The sequence below is a fragment of the Vulpes lagopus genome, chromosome 11, assembly GCF_018345385.1.
Source record: "Vulpes lagopus strain Blue_001 chromosome 11, ASM1834538v1, whole genome shotgun sequence".
NCBI lineage: Eukaryota > Metazoa > Chordata > Mammalia > Carnivora > Canidae > Vulpes > Vulpes lagopus.
Genome location: NC_054834.1, coordinates 58,506,199 through 58,526,351, shown reverse-complemented (window position 1 = coordinate 58,526,351; position 20,153 = coordinate 58,506,199). Strand labels below are relative to the sequence as shown.

At 36.3% G+C, this 20,153-nt stretch overlaps 1 protein-coding gene across 7 annotated transcripts in view; it reads left to right on the top strand.

Annotated features, from left to right (window-relative positions):
• Nucleotides 1–20,153, top strand: part of HIPK3 (homeodomain interacting protein kinase 3) — a 91,035-nt gene that overhangs the window by 51,577 nt on the left and 19,305 nt on the right. For all 7 annotated transcript variants that reach the window (XM_041773704.1, XM_041773698.1, XM_041773701.1 and 4 more), the window contains one exon: nucleotides 15,028–15,151. In XM_041773704.1, coding sequence (XP_041629638.1) covers nucleotides 15,028–15,151 — 124 coding nt within the window. The remainder of the gene's footprint in view (nucleotides 1–15,027; nucleotides 15,152–20,153) is intronic.

Here is a 20,153-nt window from a genome sequence, read left to right as displayed (position 1 = left end):
ATAGGTAGAATATAACTCAATATTTGAAAACTTCTTAATGATTTCTGGCAATTCTTTGGAATGGTTATTTGTTGGGATCAATGGTCTGGTACAAAAGTATGCAGGGTTAGGTATGTAGGGAAAAATGTATATGTGTGGGTGTTTCACATTTTCCTGTTCCCTTAAATTCTGTTGCTCCAAGTACAGACATTGCTTAATGTAGTTGGCCATTTTGTAGGTTATCAAATATCTGAGAATTTAAAATATATATTAAAATGGAATGTATTTGGGGAAGCATTGTGTCTAATTGAATATTTTGTGTTCATTGTACTTCTTTAAGGGGCGACTTCTGTTTATAAAATACTCTGCTAGGGGCTGTATGAAGTATAAAACCAACCGGGAGGCAGCTCCTGATATTAAGGACCTTATGTTCTTCTTAATAGAGAAGACACATTAACAGGACTGCTTGTAGAAGGCACATTTTATTTCATATATTTATAGGTTAAATCCACGTTTCTGTGTTTTGGCATCACCATTTATTGACCCTGTGACCTTGGAAAAATCAGTCAAGCAACTTCAGGTGCTTTTGGGGGGAAGGGATATTGTGTTCCAAATTCTTGGTTTTTCTGTCACAGTAATATGGAAAGGCAAGTATATCCCTTATTTGCATATGAATGAGTTGAGGTGGCAGTAACGTTTGTAACTTGCCTAAGGCCTAGAGTTTATTAAGTAACTACCAGCGCTGGGATTTGAATAGTTTGTTTCTCTGAGGTCTGTAGTTATTTGACTACATCAGCACATAACAACCTATTCCAAAGAGTATTGATAAATATTCCTTGAGAAAACGGATGATAGTAATGTTTTCTAATATATACTTTAAAAAAGTGTAAGATAGCATTCCTTTTGTGGTATTCCAGCTGAAAACAGCGTGAACCTTGTGAGGAAACATTAAATAAACACAAATTGAGGGACATTGTAGAAGATAACTGGCCTGTATGCAAAAATCACAGATCATGAAAACCACATAAATGAGCTATTTCATATTGCAGATTAATGGAACTAAAGAGACCGGGGTCTGGGATTTATCTATTTTTAAAAATTTTGTTTGATATAAAGGAAGGCATTATTGGTAGTTGGCAAAATCTGAATAATAGTATTGTATCAATATTAATTTTCTAATTTTTACAAATATACTGTAGCTAAGTAAGAAACTGTCCTTGTTTTTAGGAAGTACACACTAAAGTATTTAGGGGTAAAGGGATACAGTGTTTGCAACCTAACTCTTAAATGATTCAGAAAAATTTTATTTGTATGTATATGTAAAAGAGAGGATACGAATGTGGCAAAATGTTTGGGGAATCTGGTTGAATTCTTTGCATTATTTTTCAACTTTTCTGAGTCTAAAAGTATGTCAACATACAAGGAAAAGAAGTATGAAAAAATGGTAATATTCAGTAGTCCTCCCCTTATCCACAGTTTTGCTTTTTGCGGTTTCTGTGGTTCTGACAGGAAATGATCCTCCTTCTGACTTACTGTCACAGGATCAGCACATCACAATGCCTGCATCATTCACCTCACTTCATCTCATCCCATAGGCATTTTATCATTTCACATTATCACAAGAAGAAGGGTGAGTATGGTACAGTAAGATATTTAGAGAGAGACTACATTGACAACTTTTATTGTGTATTATTATAATTCTAATTTTTTTGTTATTTTTTTGTTATTGTTGTTAATCTTTTGTGTCTGATTTATAAATTAAGCTTTATCATATGTGTAGGAAAAAACATATGTATATATACCTGTGGGTCATAGAATATAACCCTCATGGGTAAGGGGGGACTACTTTTTTGCCTAGCTGTTCAAAGATTATTGGCCTTTAAGAAATGGTATGCTCCAGGAGCACCTGGGTGGCTCAGTCAGGTAAGCATCCGACTCTCGATTTTGGCTTGGGTCATAATCTCAAGATTGTGAGATCTAACCCCAAGTGGGACTCTGTGCTCAGTGGGGAGTTTGCTTGAGATTCCCTCCCTCTCCTTCTGCCCTATCCCCTGCTCACACACCTACCCCTGTCATATATCGCCTCCCCCTCCCCTGTGAGCACTATTTCTCTCAAAAATAAATCTTTAAAAAAAGAGAAAGAAATGGTATGTTCCAGAGTGCCACTGGATTGTATAAGATCATCTGATGAATCAGTGCCTAGCCCTAATGCATAGGTTTATGGGCATATGATTAAGTAATGCATTTGCGATAGTTCATAAAAAAAAAGATGATTTATCTATGGTGGCATTGAGCTTGGACTCTCACTCAGACTGCATAGGTTTGTTTATAAGACCTACCACCCACGGAGACCTTGAAAAGTTGCTTCTCTGCCTCAGTTTCCTCATCTCTAAATTGGGGTAATACAATACCTACCCCAGAGTGTTTTGTTAGAATCTAATGAGATGATGAACCTAAAACTTAAGTATTGAATCTGATCCCCTAATTAGAGTTCAATTAACATTTTTTGTCATTTTCAGTAATTATTAAGTTACAAAATTGAATCATTTATTGCAATTAAATATTTTTTGTCTGATTTAGTTTAAATATACCTTATAGACTATGAGCTTCTATTGGCACCTACTGATGATTCATTATAAATATATCTTATAGTTAAATTTAGGAAATCTGGGACTGTTTTGTACTTCCTTTTTTTTTTTTTTTTAAGATTTTATTTATTTTTTCATGAGAGACACATAGAGGCAGAGACACAGGCAGAGGGAGAAGCAGGCTCCATGCAGGAAGCCTGATATGGGACTCAATTCCAGGACCCCAGGATTGCGCCCTGGGCCAAAGGCAGGCGCTATACCCCTGAGCCACCCAGGGACCCCTTACTTCCTTCCTAATCACCTGTAGAATAAGGGTAATATTTATCTTTTTACTTCATAGAATAAAATATTTGAACAGGTTGTAAAATACAAATGCAATACATATGTAAGATATTAATAGTACAGTTTGTATATATGATAGTTACATGTTGATTTTTTATATCCAATAGCATATAACCAAACATCTAAAGAACAGACATATTCAAACTCAGTTGTTAATGTTTTCCCTTTATTTTTACAGATATTTTTTTACAGATATTATTTTTATTTTATTTTTTACAGATATTTTTTTCATTCCCCTCCCAATTTAGCAACTTTGCTTCTCTCTCTTGATATATGTTAATAACAATTTTCTCTTCCATTTCATGAGAATTTTCGGTGGTCTTGGAACTGTTCTTGTTAGGCAAAAGATGAAAGATACAGTGTTGTTTATAAATGGAATATGTTTCTGAACCCTATCTTTACAAAATATCAGCGGTTGAGCATAGATCTGTAAATTATTGATGTATCCATCTTTTTGGACACTGGGCTCTAAGTTCACTTGGCATATTGGTCTTGAATATTAAATCTTTGCTGTCTAGTGTCTTCTACCAGGTTTTGAAATTATTTATTATTACTGCTGTTCTTTGTACTTCGTGCTTTGATCTGGATCATTGTCCTGCATACTTAAAAGATTAAGTGGCCTTGCAATAGGGATATTTTTAATTGTGATATTTTTAGGCCACGACTTAAGCTACATTTGAATGAGTGTCTATTCTAAGAGTGCGTACTTTGATTACACTTCAACGTGTTATTGAATAGCTTGCTATTAACAGTCATTAAAAAAGTCTTTGTGATCATCTAGTATTCTGTAGTGATATTACCGCCTACAGCAACAAATTTCTTATTAAAAACATTTATAACTTAAAAAATATTTCTAAAAGTGGTTGATTGTCTCTGGAAATTGTCTCTGGCTCTGAGATGCACCTCCAGTGTTCTTTCTTTCCAGAAGCAGTGTATTCCTACCTGAGAAACTCTCACAGAAGACTGTTCCTTACATTGAAAGGAAACGGTTCACCTTCATACCGATTTTGTGGTCTAAGTTGATGGTAATAATATTAGAAGTGTGAAATTCCTATTAAGTCCAGGTGACTGACAATATTTTTAAGATTAGTTTTTTATTGTATATTATAAGGTTGCTTGTTTTATTTTATTTTTTAAAGATTTTATTTATTCATGAGAGACACACACAGAGATAGAGAGGCAGAGGGAGAAGCTGGGTCCATGCAGGGAGCCTGATGTGGGACTCGATCCCGGGGCCCCAGGATCAGGCCCTGGGCTGAAGGTGACGCTAAAACACTGAGGCCCCCCCCCCCCCCCCGCCCCGGGGCTGCCCATTTTGCTTGTTTTAGAAACAAACATTGTGAGGGTGCCTAGTTGGCTTAGTTGGGTTGAGCCTTGACACTTGATTTCAGTTCCCAATATGATCTCAAGATGGTCAGATCTGTCCCCACCTCAGGCTCTGTGCTTGAGATTCTCTCTCTCACCCTCCTTCCCCTGCTCATGAGCTCTTTCTGTCTCTCAAATAAATAAATAAATGAAATCTTAAAAAAAACATCGTGGGGAAGGTATACTTTCCCCTCCTTGCCAGGTTGATTCCTCAGAGTTCATTGGCGATAAAACTTGAGTGTATATCCTTTGTTAGATTGATTGTCTTTGTATGAACGCACACTTACTGGTGCTTGCATTTTATAACCACTTTAGGTCTTTGCTGTCTTTTGCTAGGTACAGAGCTTTGATAGTAAAAATTTATTGAGTGTGTGATGTTGAATTGGCACTTACGAGTAGATGGTCAGATCCACTGTTGAGCTCATTTCCTAATTGTTTCTGTAAAAGGACATTACAGTCATCTTTGGGAGCACAGTATTTGCCAAAATAAGTCTTATTTTAACTAAGATGTATCTAGCAGATGACTGTGTATTTAATGTGAAAGATTATTTATGGTTAAGATGAGTAAATGCTTAAAGATTAGGAAAAGGAGTAAAAAATGTCAGCTGAGTTCTTTTACATAAGTATTTATATTTCACATTTCCCGGTTAGGCTTAAAATCAAAGGTAATATGTTTAAAGAGAAAAGAAGAGTACTTTTAATGATAAATAGAACATCCAGGTGGAAGAACTTCAGTAAGACAAAATTGTGATAGCATCAGTAATCCTAGACATTGTTTCTGATAAAGTATAGTAGCTAAAATTGTGGATTCTGAAGTCATAAAACATGGCTTTGAATCCCACCTGTACCTTTCTTCACTGGCTGTGTGACCCTTAGGCAAATTATTTATCCTAGCGGCAAATTACTTATCCCAGTGCTTGTATTTTTATCTATTAAAAGGATTATCAGGGCTACCAAGTAGGTTAATACTTAGAAAGCACTTAGAGCATTGCCTGGTTCATAGTGTTATGTAACTATTTGATGTTTTTTGCTGTTATTATATATTTCTTGATGGATTTATACAAAATAAAAAGTTGATTTAAGAAATGGCAGCCCGGGATCCCTGGGTGGCGCAGCGGTTTGGCGCCTGCCTTTGGCCCGGGGTGTGATCCTGGAGACCCGGGATCGAGTCGCGCGTCAGGCTCCCTGCATGGAGCCTGCTTCTCTCTCTGCCTGTGTCTCTGCCTCTCTTTCGCTCTCTCTGAATAAATAAATAAATAAATATTTTTAAAAAATTGTCCTGGAAACCTAAAGACCAGTTCATCAAAAAGCACATAACAGATGTTTTCTCATGGTACGCAACTATTAGAAAACATAGATCAGTTAGTAAGTTAGTATTTTTCTATTTTGTGGGAAATTAAACTGGAGCACAACTTTAATTGAATTTCTAAAATGTCTTTGGTGTTAATTCTGGGTTTTCTGTTTGACTTTCTCTGTTTCTTTCCGTCATAAGATTTTATAATTTGAGTTATATGTTATAGAGAAGGCTTTTGGAATCAGGCATTTGAAATCTTTAGTTCCATAACTTTCTGGGTAATGGGGCAGTGTATCAGTTATCTGTTGTTGTGTGGCAACTCCAAACTTAGTTGCTTCAAAAACAATGATTTATTATTTCTCATGATTCTGTGGGCTGGCTGTACTCAACTGAGGGCTTCTTCTGTTTTACGTGGAACATTTTGTTTACCAGCATTTTTTATCTTGGAGCAGAAGAACAATGTAGAAATCTGGTTTTTTTTAGAACACTTGTTTAAATGAGATAATGCATTAAAAGTTATTTCCACAATGCCTAGCCCATTGTTAACACTCAGTAAATTGTGTTTGTTTTTTATAGTCAGAACATTTCAGCTGTCCCTAATGTAAAGTGGCTGATACGTAAAAGTCTCTTAGTTGATACCTCTTTGGCTTATGTATTTGATGAAACAAAAATATTCTTAGCATTTTAAAATTAATGAATGTTTGCTAACAGCTCCCTTTCATTGATCAGTTCATTGAACAAATAAATGATTGAGTGCCTATGTGCTAGGCAGTTTTCTCCTTGCTGGAAATATAGCATTAAGAGAATTAAGTTTCTATACTTGGGGCACTTGGCTGGCTGAATCAGTAGATCATGCAATTCTTGATCTCGGATGACTATACTAAATATAGTGTCAGTTGGTGTGTGTATGTATGTGTGTATGTATGTATTTATATCTATGTCTATGTCAATTGGTGGCGAGGAGAGTTAAGTTTGTGTCAGCAGGGACTTGCCCTTCTATTTAATGTGGTCAGAGAACCCTTCTAATAAGATGATCTTTGAGCAGAAACGCAAAGTAAGAGTAAAGAGGTTAAATCCCACTATTCCAGGCAGCCCCAGTGGTACAGTGGTTTAGCACCGCTTGCAGCCCGGGGTGCCTCTGTGAATGAATGAATGGATGAATGAATGAATGAATGAATAAATAAATAAAATCTTTAAAAAAAATCCTGCTATTCCTTCTGCCTGGAATCTTCTCCTAGAGGAGCACAAAAGTTTTGAGGCAGGAACTGTGGTTAGAAAGAGAAGGCTAGTGTGGGTGGATCATAGCAAGCAAGTTAGGATAGTGATAGGAAATATTAGATATAGTTAAGGGTTGAATCATGTATGATATTGTGGGCCATTGTAAGGAATTGACTTTGAGATGGGAAGCTTTTGGGGGATTTTGAGGAGAACAGTGATGTGTCTGCCTTGTGTTTTTAATGGACCACTCTGTCTACTAAGTTGAGACTAGGTGGTAGAGGACAGGGGCAGAAGCAAGAAGAATAATTAGGAAGCTTTTGTAATTATCCAATGAGAGATGATGGTTGCTTGGAGTAGGGTGGTAGCAGTAAAGGTGGAGCAAAATGGCCAGATTCTGGATCTGTTTTCAGGATGGAGTCAGTGGGATCTGACTGTAAATGTGAGAAGTGAGACGGAGAGAAGAATCAAATTTGATTTGCCCATATTATGAGCCTGAAAAACTCTGAGTTGTCATTTCCTGAGATGGAGGAGTGGATTAGGGGAAATTAGGAGTTCTTTTTGAATGTGTTTAATTTGCAATATCTAATAGACATTCAAGAAGGGATGTTGAGTACACAGTTGGATACATAAGTCTATGTAAGGTAAGCAGAGAGGCCTGGATTGGAGACATACATTTGAGAGTGTTAAATAGCAACTCTATTTCTTAAAACTTTGATTGGATGAGATCACCTAAGGGAAGTGAATGTAGATAGAGAGGATGGATATCCAAGGACTGAACCTCCAGAATTTAAAGGTTGTGGAAATGAGATGGAACTAGAAAGGAATCTGAGAAGGGAGTGCTAGTGAGGCAAAGGGAAGAGCAAAGAGTGGTGTTGTGGAAGACAAATGTAGACAGTATTTAAAGCAGGAGAGCATAATCAGCCGTGTCAGATGCTGCAGGTCCAGTAAATGAGGATATGGCAATGCAGTAGCTGATGGTGACCTTGAGAAGAGCTATTTTGGAATGGTGGGGTAATGAAAACCTGATTAGAGAAAATTCAATACAGGGGCAGAATTGGAGGCAGCTTTTCTAAACAATGTTTTCAAGGGCTGATAAAGGAAAAGAAAGGGGTAGTGGCTGATGGAGAGTGTATAAACAAGATGGTTCGAGAGAGAGAGAGAGAGAGAGAGAGAGAGAGAGAGAGAGAGATGAAGAGAGGGCTGGGCGGAAAGAGAGTAGGAAATTGGTGGAGTGATATACTTCAGTAAGTGAGCCTGGATGCCTTAGATAGAAGCACTGACAGATGCAAGTGGGCTAGTCGATGTGGTGATGAGAAGCTGGAAGTTTCTTTCAAATGCTGTCTATTTTTTTCAGTGAAGTAGGATGCAAGGACAACAGTCCAGAATGAGGATGGGGAGGAGGTGGTGGCTTGAGAAGAGAGGAGGTGTGAATTCGGACAGCGGGAGGATGAATAAATTAGGGGAATGTATATGATGCTTTACACTTTACACACATTCTTTTATAGGTAAAAGTGTAAGATTAATCCTTTAGGTAATCTTTGGGGAATATAGGGTTGGCAGACACCGTCTTTTATTTTTTTATTTTTTATTTTTATTTTTTTTAAAGATTTTTACTTATTTATTCATGAGAGACAGAGGGAGAGGCAGAGACACAGGCAGAGGGAGAAGCAGGCTCCATGCCAGGAACCCGACATAGGACTCGATCCCGGGACTCCAGGTTCATGCCCTGGGCTGAAGGCAGACGTTAAACTGCTGAGCCACACAGGGATCCCCAACCCCCTCTTTTAAAAAATGAAAATATGAAGACTCAGGTAAATTACTTGCTGTTGGAGGGAGAGCTAAGTGCCTACTCTTGAGTGTTAAAAATACTCTTTAGATGATTTGCATTGTTTGAAATCAGTGCCTCCTTACCAGACTCCAAAATTTGTCTTCCCTGAGCTTTTGTGCATAGATTCGCAATTTCTTAGTACCAGCATAGCGTAAAGTACTCGTGAAACTTACCCGAAGGGAATTGCACCTGTGACCCACTCTCTTGTGTGATGGATCTCCAGTGTATGGGCAAGAGGTTCTTTTAGTGCCCTAGAGGTTAAGAAAAGGGGTAGCACAGGATTAACTCAAACATAAAGACTGCAGCATTGAACAAAGCTCTTTTCACTTTTGGGTTTCTACTCTGTTCAAAGGCATTTTCTGCCTGTATTGGTTAGGTCTGTCTAAGGCAGGACTTGCCTTTGGTGTATGGCCTCTCTGCTCTGACCTCCTTCCACACTGTAGTATATTCTTGCTCGTAGCATAGTGAGCTGATATGACCATTCTAGGTTTACTTCTTATGTTTTCATCATCGCTTGAAAGAAGTGGAAAAAATTCAAACGTCCATCACTTAGTGGCTAAGTAAATATGGTGTATCCACGCAATGGAATACTATTCAGCAATAAAAGTAAGTGAAGTACTGACACATGCTACTCAAATGAAAGAAGTGAAAACATTCAAGTGAAAGAAGCCAATCACAAAAGATTACTTTGTATGATTCCATTCATATGAAATGCCTAGAATAGGCACATGTAAAGAGTCTGAAAGTAGATTTGTGGTGGCCTAGGGTTGGAGAAGTTTGGGAAGAATAGGGTATATGCTAAATGTATATAAGGTTTAACCATTTCTTGGGGGTATTGAAGATGTTCTAAAATTGATTGTGGTGATGGTTGCACAATTCTGTGAATATACTAAGAACCATTGAATCATACCATGGCTTAATGAAACTGTTATTTTAAAAAAATGCCTTCTGCATCTTCTACCTCTGAAAAGACTGCTGTCATTTTAGTATTTTTATCTTTTTTGAGTTTACCATTTATATACCTTTTCCAAGTTTGTACTGTATTTCTCTAGTATTTTTTTTTTTATGTCAAAAGCAGAGAGAAGCATGTAGGTAAATCCCTGTATAGAAGTATCCTCAAGAGAAGCCTGGATGACTGTACCTCTCAGTGATGTTATCTGTCAGAACCATTAGCTTCTGGTCCTTAGCTTGGCATTTCAGAAATTATTTGATTAGTGTTCTAGATTTTATCAGACCTGGATGGCTCTGCCACCAGACTCGCCAGACGCTGAAGTATATCAGCATTATGCTAATTAAGTTTAATGAGAAGTGAAACTGTTAGGCAGACTAGATATTCACATTAGCCTAACCCATTATATTCTCTGTATGTCAAAGAAAATTCCTCTCTGTAAGTTAGGAGTATGGTCAACATTTTCTTGATGGCCATGAAATGTGATCATCCTGAGTTTGTAGTTTGTTCATTTATTTTAAAAATATTTTTATTTATTTATTCATGAGGGACGCAGAGAGAGAGAGAGAGGCAGGCAGAGGGAGAAGCAGGCTCCCTGTAGGAAGCCCGATGCGGGACTTGATCCTGGGACTCCGGGATCACGACCTGAGCTGAACTGAGCCACCCAGGTGCCCAAGTTTGTAGTTTAACGGCATTTGCAGTGATGACCCAAGGCTTCTATCTCTTTTATAAGAATGTAATTGTTAGGGCACCTGGGTGGCTCAGTTGATTGAATGTCTGACTCTTGATTTTGGCTCAGATCTTGATCATAGGGTTGTGAGATTGAACCCCATATCTGCTCACGATTCTATTTCTCTTTCTCCCTCTGCTCCCCTCCCTCTCTGGGGGAGGAGGGGGATGTAATTGTTCCTAGACCTAGACATACTGAATTCCTGAACTGAGATACCCTTTTTCCTAACAGGGCTGGGTTTCTTCTGCCAGTAATTGAATTTTCAGCTTACAAAGTAAGTAAAGATGAGGTAAAGCAAATAAAATGTTCCATTTATAGTCATCTTCTTTTCTGAATGACAGTATTCCACTATGTTCTTATTTGAAACATGTATTGCCAACATTCTCTTCTACTCTGGCAAAAGCCCTCAGAGTTCAATTTGCGTAGTCAAAATTTTTTTTTTTGTTTTCAGCCTACCCACTTTACCCTATATTTTACATTAGTGTTTTAAGGTTTCAGAAAAGTAGAAAGGATTTATTCTTAATGAATATTGAAAAATTTGATTAAAAGTATGTGACAAAAAATAATAAACATAGCATTTTAGATATAGATTGCCTTTGTTACCATAGGACCTAAATTTTTTAGTTGGTGGGTTTAACACTTCTAATGGTGAGTTTTTATTTAGAGAGTGGTAACTAAGAGGTTTTATTATACTCTTCATTCAGTAGACATGTTTACTGTGTGCCTTGCCTGGTCTCCAAAAGTACATACACATGGCATTTATTCCCTGTTACTGCCACATTATGGGTGCTGAGACGGGAGTTAGGATAGATGAAAAAAGAAGTGGAACAATTTCTTTTAGGAGTAGGACAGAAGATTTTTTTTGTAAGAGTGGTCCATAGATTAGAATCCCTGTTATCATTTTTATCTGAAAGTATGCTTAGCCCAGAGAAAGAATTTGAGAGCCAATTAAGATACAACCAGAAACTAAGTTTTATTCATTACCGACAGATAGATATATTGTTCTTTCATGCCTAATTTAATTTTTAAAGTTTATTGTGAAACTGACTGGTAGAGCTCTGACATCTGGCAGTTTCATCTAGATTGTAAATGCTCTACAGTAGTGCTTCCCAACCTTTTATATTGAATTGCATAGAAAATGTTGGTATCTTATGGCTTGCTAGGGTAGACTGGAGAGAATTTGAGCACATTTAAATGGGACTTGGTGAGGAAATTTTTGAGTTTTTTTATTTTTATTTTTATTTGTTTTTTTGTTGCGTCATTTTTTTTAAATGATATATATGTATTTGAAAATAAAATACAAAAGTTTTGGGGAGGATGGTTGTAGCACCCATGGAATTGTGTCACTAAGATTCCCCCTTAAGAGAAACTCCTGTGGGGAGTGCAGTTGAGTGAGTCCCCAGCTGATGCACCTTCAGATAGGCCACCCAGCTGTTGTAGCCAGTGACCAAACACAGTAGGGATACTAGAGCTGAACAATTCTTGCTAAATGGGGAGCTCCTCCAGCAGATAATTTATTGCTTAGGGACTCTGCATTGGGCTGGCTGAGACTTTCTCCTAACAGTTCTGTAGGGAGTTTCTCTCTACCCACCTCACCCTTTACCTCTCTTCTTTCTCGGTGTCCGATTGCTCAGTGTCTGCGGGCTGTCATCACCTGCTCCTCCCTCCCCTGCCTTCCGCCAAGAAATCTCTTGCACATCTATCTGCTTTTCAGGAGACCCTAGCTGTTGCAATGACACACAATTGATTTGCGTAAAACTTGCAGTTAAAATTCTTCAAAAAAAATTCTTTCATATTTTAAAATGAGAAAGTTGAGTTTGCTTCCTTGAGTATAAGTTTTGTATCTCAAGTTTGGTGCTTGAGGTGGCTTTATGCAATTCATGGTGAAGATTTTGAAAAGATATCTCCACATTCTTGTCACCATCAATTAGAAATTTGGCTCATTCATTAAATGGTAGCAAATTGTAGAAGGAATTCATTGCTCTTAGTCTAATTGACAGAAACTCCTTTCTTATTGTTAATCAGGCATCAGTTTCAGTCTCTTTAAGTTGTATAGCCTAGGCACTATCATTCTGTTACTTTTCTTGCATTGCCAGATGTGATGTTGAAGTTTCCAGTAGCCAATTTCAAATCACATTACTTTTTCATAGTAAATATTTCAAAATAATCATAAAACTCTTACGTAGTTATAGCTCTGTTAGTCTTAATAATTCTTCATATTTCAAATTCGTACATGAAGAAACATTACTAGTGAATCGCTTTCTACTTGATACTTTTAAAACTTTTTGCTTTGAATCTTTTCTGGTATGGGTTAGTACATATTCTTTATCAATTTTTGTGGACATTTCTCTTTCTTTCTGCCTAGACTTCTATTCCTCAAGGCTTAGCTCAGACCTAAGTCTGATACTTGGTTTTGTGTGACCCAACTGTGTAGAAATGGTTTAAGAAATGTTTACTGAGTGCATATTCTCTGCTAGGTTCTGTGTATAACATAGTGAACAAAAAAGGATAAGATCTTCTCTGTCTTCTTTTGTATGATATTGTGAATATAAGATTGATAACTTAGTGTAACTTGTTTTTTCCCCTTTCTACACAGTTCAGCTTTTGGTTATACTAATGTAATTCACATGTATACACTAACCTTACTAAGTATTTTGACGAATGAAAGCCTTTTGTAACTATGTTCTAATAATCTTTTATGCCTTATAGTACGTACTTGTTTTTAACAAATGCTTGTGGATTAAGAGTCTGTTGAATTTTAAGTATCAATTATGGCAGAGATGTCCAGGAGAGGAGTCAATGGACAGATCTCAAATCAATGGTAGAAAATACCTTATTTATTATCAGTTGAACTTACTCTGATCAGAAGAGCTGTAGGGAGAAGATGGAGCAATCTTCCCATTGGTCCAACTACATTACTTTAGCCTGGGGCTTTGATTCTCAGCTTTGGCCATGTATTTAAATCACTCTTGAGCTTTACAAAAATACTGATTCCCAAGTCCCAACCCCTGAGTTTCTGAGTTAATTGGTATAGAGTGTGGCCAGGACCAAGTGATTGTAATGTGCAGCCAAGATTGAGAATCACCTGCTTTAGGAAAATAATGAAAATCAGCAGTCTCAGTTAAAGAAATTAGCAGAAGTCTTATTTTGTTTTACTGTATGTAATATGTATATGGAGAGGGCCTGGGAACAGTGCCATCCTGGTACTAATGAGGACCGTAGCTCGTTGAGGGAGTTCTGATTGGTCAAGTCTGAGAAAATGAGAGTATCAAAATAGATAATTATAGTAATGGTTTATAACTCATTGAATAAAATTGGGTTCTATTAATTTATACTCACATAGGAAAATAAATGAAGAAATTGAAAATTTGACAAGAAGTGACTTACACATATAGTCTCAAATTGTAATCCTGCAAAATATTTAATTACAGGGGGAAAAGGAGGAACTTGATAATGGAAATATCTAGCAGACACCATGTTAAATAATCAAAGTGATTATTATCAGTACTGGAACAAATCAGAATTGTACGCCACCTTAACAGCACATCATGAGAAAAAGCATCACTTATGTAATATTCTTCCCAAAGATTTATAACCCATAATTATGAGGAAACATTAGGCAGACCCACATTGAGAGACATTCTACAAAGACCTGGCCTGTAATAGCTTGTGCCAAGGTCCTAGAAATCAAGGAACTATTGAGGAACTATTTTAAAAGATACGCAACTAAATGTGATGCATGGTTCTGAATTGGATCCTTTTGCCATAAAACACATTCATTATTAGTATAATTGGCCAAATTGGAGTCTGAGGCTTAGATGGTAGAGATGTATCCGTGTTCATTTCCTGATTTTGATGATTGTATTGTGGTTATGTGGGGGAATGTCCTTGTTTGTAGGAAATACAAAGTTTATAGTTATTTGGCAAAGTACTCTCTAGTGGTTCATGAAAAAACTCATTCATTATATTGATCTTACAACTTTTCTTAAATTTGAGACTGTTTAGGTAACTCTGATTGTGTGACTTACTTTGGAATTACATAGCTATACGTGAAGCCTCTCAGAATGTTAGTTTTCTCATGGAAAGTCATGTGAAGTAGCACATAATTTATCTGGGCATGATATTTTTCATGGAATACATTTTCCAAGTAATCAAAGCTCCTCAAGTGCATAAAATGCTTTTTAACTCTTTTGATACTCTATTTTTCTGCCTTTAAAGCAGAATACAGTGTACTTGGTCTTGTCTCTTTCGATGACTAACAGCCCTGGTTTTGTGAATATTTATTACTGTGTTCTAAAGCGGTATCTAGGTCAAGATCCGCTTTTGGGCTTTGGGGTTGTTTTGTTTTGCTCTTATCTCTCAATGTCTGGTTTTCAAGTTCTGTTGATGTCACAGTGTGTATATTTCATAGTTTGCCAGTTCTCTTTCTAGTGTATTATTTCTAATCTGTTGTAGTCTCAAAGACAAGATCTGTGCTTTTTCCTATTTTTAATGTTAATAAAATTCTCTATAAGGTTAAGAATAGAGGTTTTATCCTAGCGATGGTTGTACTCATCATGCCCTTGTAAGCTTAATTCAAGATTATGTCTAGGCTTTAAAGAATTCTGAAAAGTGAAGAGTTACTATAAATAGAAAGAGGCTACTTTGTCATTTTGCTAACTTTTCTTAGAATGTCAGATGAAATAAGATAATTTTAAAGGAAAATCACTTTCTTTTTTTCTTTTTTAATTTCAGAGCTCCAGAGATTATATTGGGGTTGCCATTTTGTGAAGCCATAGACATGTGGTCATTGGGATGCGTGATTGCAGAATTATTCCTTGGATGGCCACTCTACCCAGGAGCCTTGGAGTATGACCAGGTATCAAAACTGTCACGATCTAGATAGACTGTAAAGAATCGGTAGAATGTAAAGAAAAATAATAGGAATATTATTAAAAATAGGAATGCATTTCTCCAGTTACATAATACTCATGAAAATCCTTTTAAAATAAAATGACAAAACCTGAGATCTTAGGGAATTTAAATTCAAGATCTCAAAACTATTTGGTTTTTAAAAACTTTTATAATAAGTGAGGTTAGCTTTTATAAACAAAGTTACAATCCACAGGCCCCAAAACCGATTTTGCAAAAACATTTGGAATGATTTTTTTGTGTCATTTTAATGCTATAGACATTTAAAGGGCTGGTCTGTGTCCATTTAAATATTAAAGGTATGCTTGGGTGTCAAACTTTGATGGATGAAATGTCAGCCACTCCCAAGGAATAAAAGGCATCATAACTATTGGTCTTAAATCAACGACCATTAATTATTGGGCTTCAGTACTTCAGTCAGTTGAACCCTCTTTAGTATTTTAAGCTGTTTTTTGAATGACACTGAAAATCTAGTTTAACAGTATTTAAATGATTCTCAGTAGAATCCAGCAAATTACTTCATTAAACACGTTCTTTCTCTCTCTCTCTCTCTTTTTTTTTTTAACGATTTTATTTATTCTTGAGAGAGAGAGAGAGAGAGAAAGGCAGAGACACAGGCAGAGAGAGAAGCAGGCTTCCTGCAGGGACCCTGATACAGGCCTCCATCCCAGGACTCCGGGATCATGTCCTGAGCTGAAGGCAGACATTCAACCACTGAGCCACCCAGCCATCCTCATTAAACACTTCTCATGATAGTTTTCATTTATGTTCATTAGCCTCCCTAAGCCATTAGATAATGAATGTTGTTTGCTATTTTCTTGTGTTTTTGTTTTGTTTTTTAATACCAAGGTTCTTTTTTTCTTTTCAAGATGTATTTATTCATGAGAGACACAGAGAGAGGGGCAGAGAGATAGGGAGAGAGAAGAGCAGGCTCCCTGTGGGGAGCCTGATTCAAGACTCGATTACAGGACCCCAGGATCACGACCCAAGCTTAAGGCAGGCTCTCAACCACTGAGCCACCCAGGCATCCCAATAACAAGGTTCTTTTTTTGAATAATCAATATTTTTTGAAAAAGGTTCATAGCATCCTCCTTATTAGAGAGATACTTACTCATATTTTAGTGGAAAACATTAGTCAAAATTAACAATGTTTACATCAATTTTGTGCTTCTAGTAAATAAGTATCTTTATTGGAATGATATTCTATTTAACTTTTAATGAAAAAATACAAAATAGAACAATGCATGCATGACATGATTGTAACAATAAAATGTGCGTATTTCTGATTTTCAGGGCTTAACTTTTTATATCAAAAAGGGTATGAGGGGGGCATCTGGGTGGCTCAGTTGGTTACGTGGCCAACTTGCCTCAGGTTATGATCTCAGGGTCCTGGGATGGAGGCCTGCATCAGGATCCACACTCAGTGGGGAGCCTGCTTCAGGATTCTCTATCCTCTGTACCCCCATCCCTCTGATGATAAATAAATCTTAAAAAAAGATGAGAGGTTATGAATTTGGTGACTTACATGTTGCTGAGATGACTCTAAAAGTCATTTAATATTAGATTAGATGTCATTAACTTTAATCTCTTATCTTCTTCCAATGACTTTCTACCCATGAACCTCCTCTTTTAGGCTAGGCATCCTATAGTCTCTACCTTTTCCCCTCCATGTTCATTGCAGCATATCTCTTAGAAGGTAGTTTCTGTAACATTTTCATCCTGGTTTCCTTCAGCTTTTTACCAACTACGAACTTTAATGCAGATGCTAGACTGTTGCTAGGTTTCAAAGAGTTGGTGATCTAGTTGGAGTGTCCCAGAGTCTCTTAGTTGCTGAAGGACTGAGGTACCAGTCAGATGCTAGAAATATACCTCTGGTTTTGTGGTCTACAAGTTATGACATGTATGGTATTCTGGAGCAGGACACCATCTAGTGGCAACTTCAAGTTGATTTGCTGCTGTACTTTGGATGGGGACTTCTTACTATTTTAGTCTTGGACACTGGAACTAGTACTGAACAGGACCCTACAGATTATCTAGTTACCACTCCTTCCTATTTTATTAAAGAGATAATCGAGGCCCAGAAAAATGAAATGACTTGTTAAAAGCCACAATGGTAGTTTAAGACAAGGCACTGATCAAAACTCAGTTTTCCTAAATTCCATAATAGATTTTTCTGGTTTTTAAACTGGCAACAGGTGTTAATCTGATTCAGATTAACAATATTTTTTCAGAATATGTATTACTTTAATTACAAAAGAGTATAATAAAAATATTAGCATATAGCGTTGAGTTGATAATTATTAGTTCAGTGTCTTTAAGTTTTCTAAAATATATTAGTACAAGTGAATAGGAGTGATGATGTAAGGATTCTTGTTTTTGATCTTATACTTCATACTCATTTCCATATATGTGTGCTATATAGATTTTGATAAATGTCTATTTTCAAGATAAGAGAAACTCCCTTTATTCCTAATTTTCTAATTATTTTTTAAATCCTAGGTTGGTTGGACTTTCAAATGTTGTTATGCATCTATTAAAATGTTCACATTATGTGTTTTTTGGTTGTTTTTACTGTAGTCTATTTATTAATATGGTTGGATTTCACAGATTTTCCCCAGCTTCCTAGATTACACTTGTGTATTTAGAATGTGAGGAGATACCATCAATAGGATATCCCTTTTATCTGTTATCTGTTTCTGTTCCAGTCATCAGCTGCCCTGATAAACTTGGGCAACTAATTGTGTTGCTGTCAGCATTTTATTTTTAAACGTCCTTTTTATTCTCTTAGAGTGGCTGTATAGTGGGTAATGGCAATATTATTGATTTATATTTATTGAGCTATTTTATGTGTCAGAAACTGTTTCTACACTTTGATTAATTTGTTTAATGCTCACAACAACCCTATGAGATGCATATTGCTATTGCCTGCGTTTTACAAATGAGGAAACCAAGGTGTGGGGAGGTTAAATAACTTGCCCACGAATCCAACACAGGCAAACTGAATCCAGAATCTATGCTGTTAGCAGTGGACCACCTTTCCACTACTTATGGCTAATGATACTTTCAAGGCAATATGGGGGAGAGTTAAAAGGGCCCAATAAACCCTGCTCCAATCTGTGTTCAGATTCTGGCCCTGGCCCTCTTACACACTCTACTTTCACCCTACCACTCTCTTTCTGATATCACTCGAAGAGAGTTTTCATGGTCGTTAGTCTCTCAAATCCATCAACCTCCGCTGGTATTCTCTCTCTCCAGATTGAGTTCTAGGGATGGAGCCAGGAGCTCAGTTTATCATTTTGTCCAAATGTTTATCTTTCAGAATGTATGTTGTACAAGATAATCTTTTTTCTGTTTTGCTCTTATTAATAACGTTGCTTTTAACAACAGAAGTATTCTTATATTACAGATACATCAGCATTATTTATAAAGAGGGGAAGCTTTGCCAATTATTTTGGAAAATTCAGTTCAATGTGAACATATAACAATTCTATATTTTATACATATAGTAATAACTTTAAAATAAATCTAAAGTTGACAGAATCAAAAGAGAAATATATAAGTCCACAATCATAATTAGAAATTTTAGCACATTTCTTTCAATAATTGATAGATCAAAAATAGAAAAATGATTAGTAAGTATATAGGAGATTTGAACCCATGATTAAGTTGACTTAATACACAGACATAGAGTACTACATCCAATACTATGTGTAAAACTGCAGAATACACACTTTTCAAGTGCACATGGGAAATTTGGAAAAATAAAGACTTTCTGTGAAATATATTGTAACTTATTATCTCTTTCTTTACTCTTGTTGGTATGTCTTCTATCTATCTAGCCTTTATTTAACCTTCTAATTCAATAATGGGTTTCTTTTTCCCAAAGGAGGTGAAAGGCAGCAGACTTAGAATTTTTCTATGCTTAAACACATTTGAGTTACCAGGAGCAAATATGCAGATTATTTTAATTCTTCCATTCCGGGGTTGTGTTCTAGCTTCTTTAATCATTTTTATCATCTGTTTCTTAATTCCAAGGCGATTTTCTCTTTGAATTTTGAATTCTAACAACTAGACACTGTTTTTTTAAAGACTTTCTTATGTGTTATATTTTCTTATATGTGCATTTCATTTCCATTTGTACATAAACGAGTGGTGTGTTTAGAGAATTAGTACTATGTTTGAATCCTTTCCTGTCTTAATAGTAGGTATACTGTCTTAAAGGTGTTCTGCATATTGGATTTAACTTATATCTACCAGGGAAATATAAAAAACATTCTAGGGAATTAAATAATATTTTTATGGATGGATGGATGGATGGATGGATGGATGGATGATATTAACTGGTAAATGTTGATTGTTCTTGCAAAATGTTTGTTGGAGTTTAGATAGAATCTCATCCAGAATAGCTATAAGTCTGAATTTACATTCAAGTTATTTTACTTCATAATTTCAAATCATAACCTATGTAAGAAAACTGAAGTTCACTATTTCAGCTCCTGAGTGTTAAGAGGGAGTGCGGATCTTTAAAGTTCTTTTTGTCAGGCTATTTGGGTTACATAGAGACCCTCTCAATAAGCTGGCTCAAGTAAGATTCCTTTATGTAAGCGTAGACTGTCACAAAAATCTAAGAATGGGGCTATAATATGATTGGATTTTGTGGAATGTGGAGTTGGAGGTGCTTTGGATTCAAAGCAACACTTAATGGAATTAATATAGACATCGATAGAACTTTACTTTGGTGCCAGATCCTAAGTGTGACTTTGCTGTTCTTCAGGTGCTTTTCTCTGTTCTGCTTCTAACTTGGCTACCCAGAGTTTCTGATCACTCTTAACTTTGGTTAGGTTAGCATGGCCATCAAACCCCAGCTCCATTTTATAACTCTTTAGCTCATCCCTCAACCATGATTGATATTTCTTGATATTCCTGACATTGTAAATTGAATTTGCTTG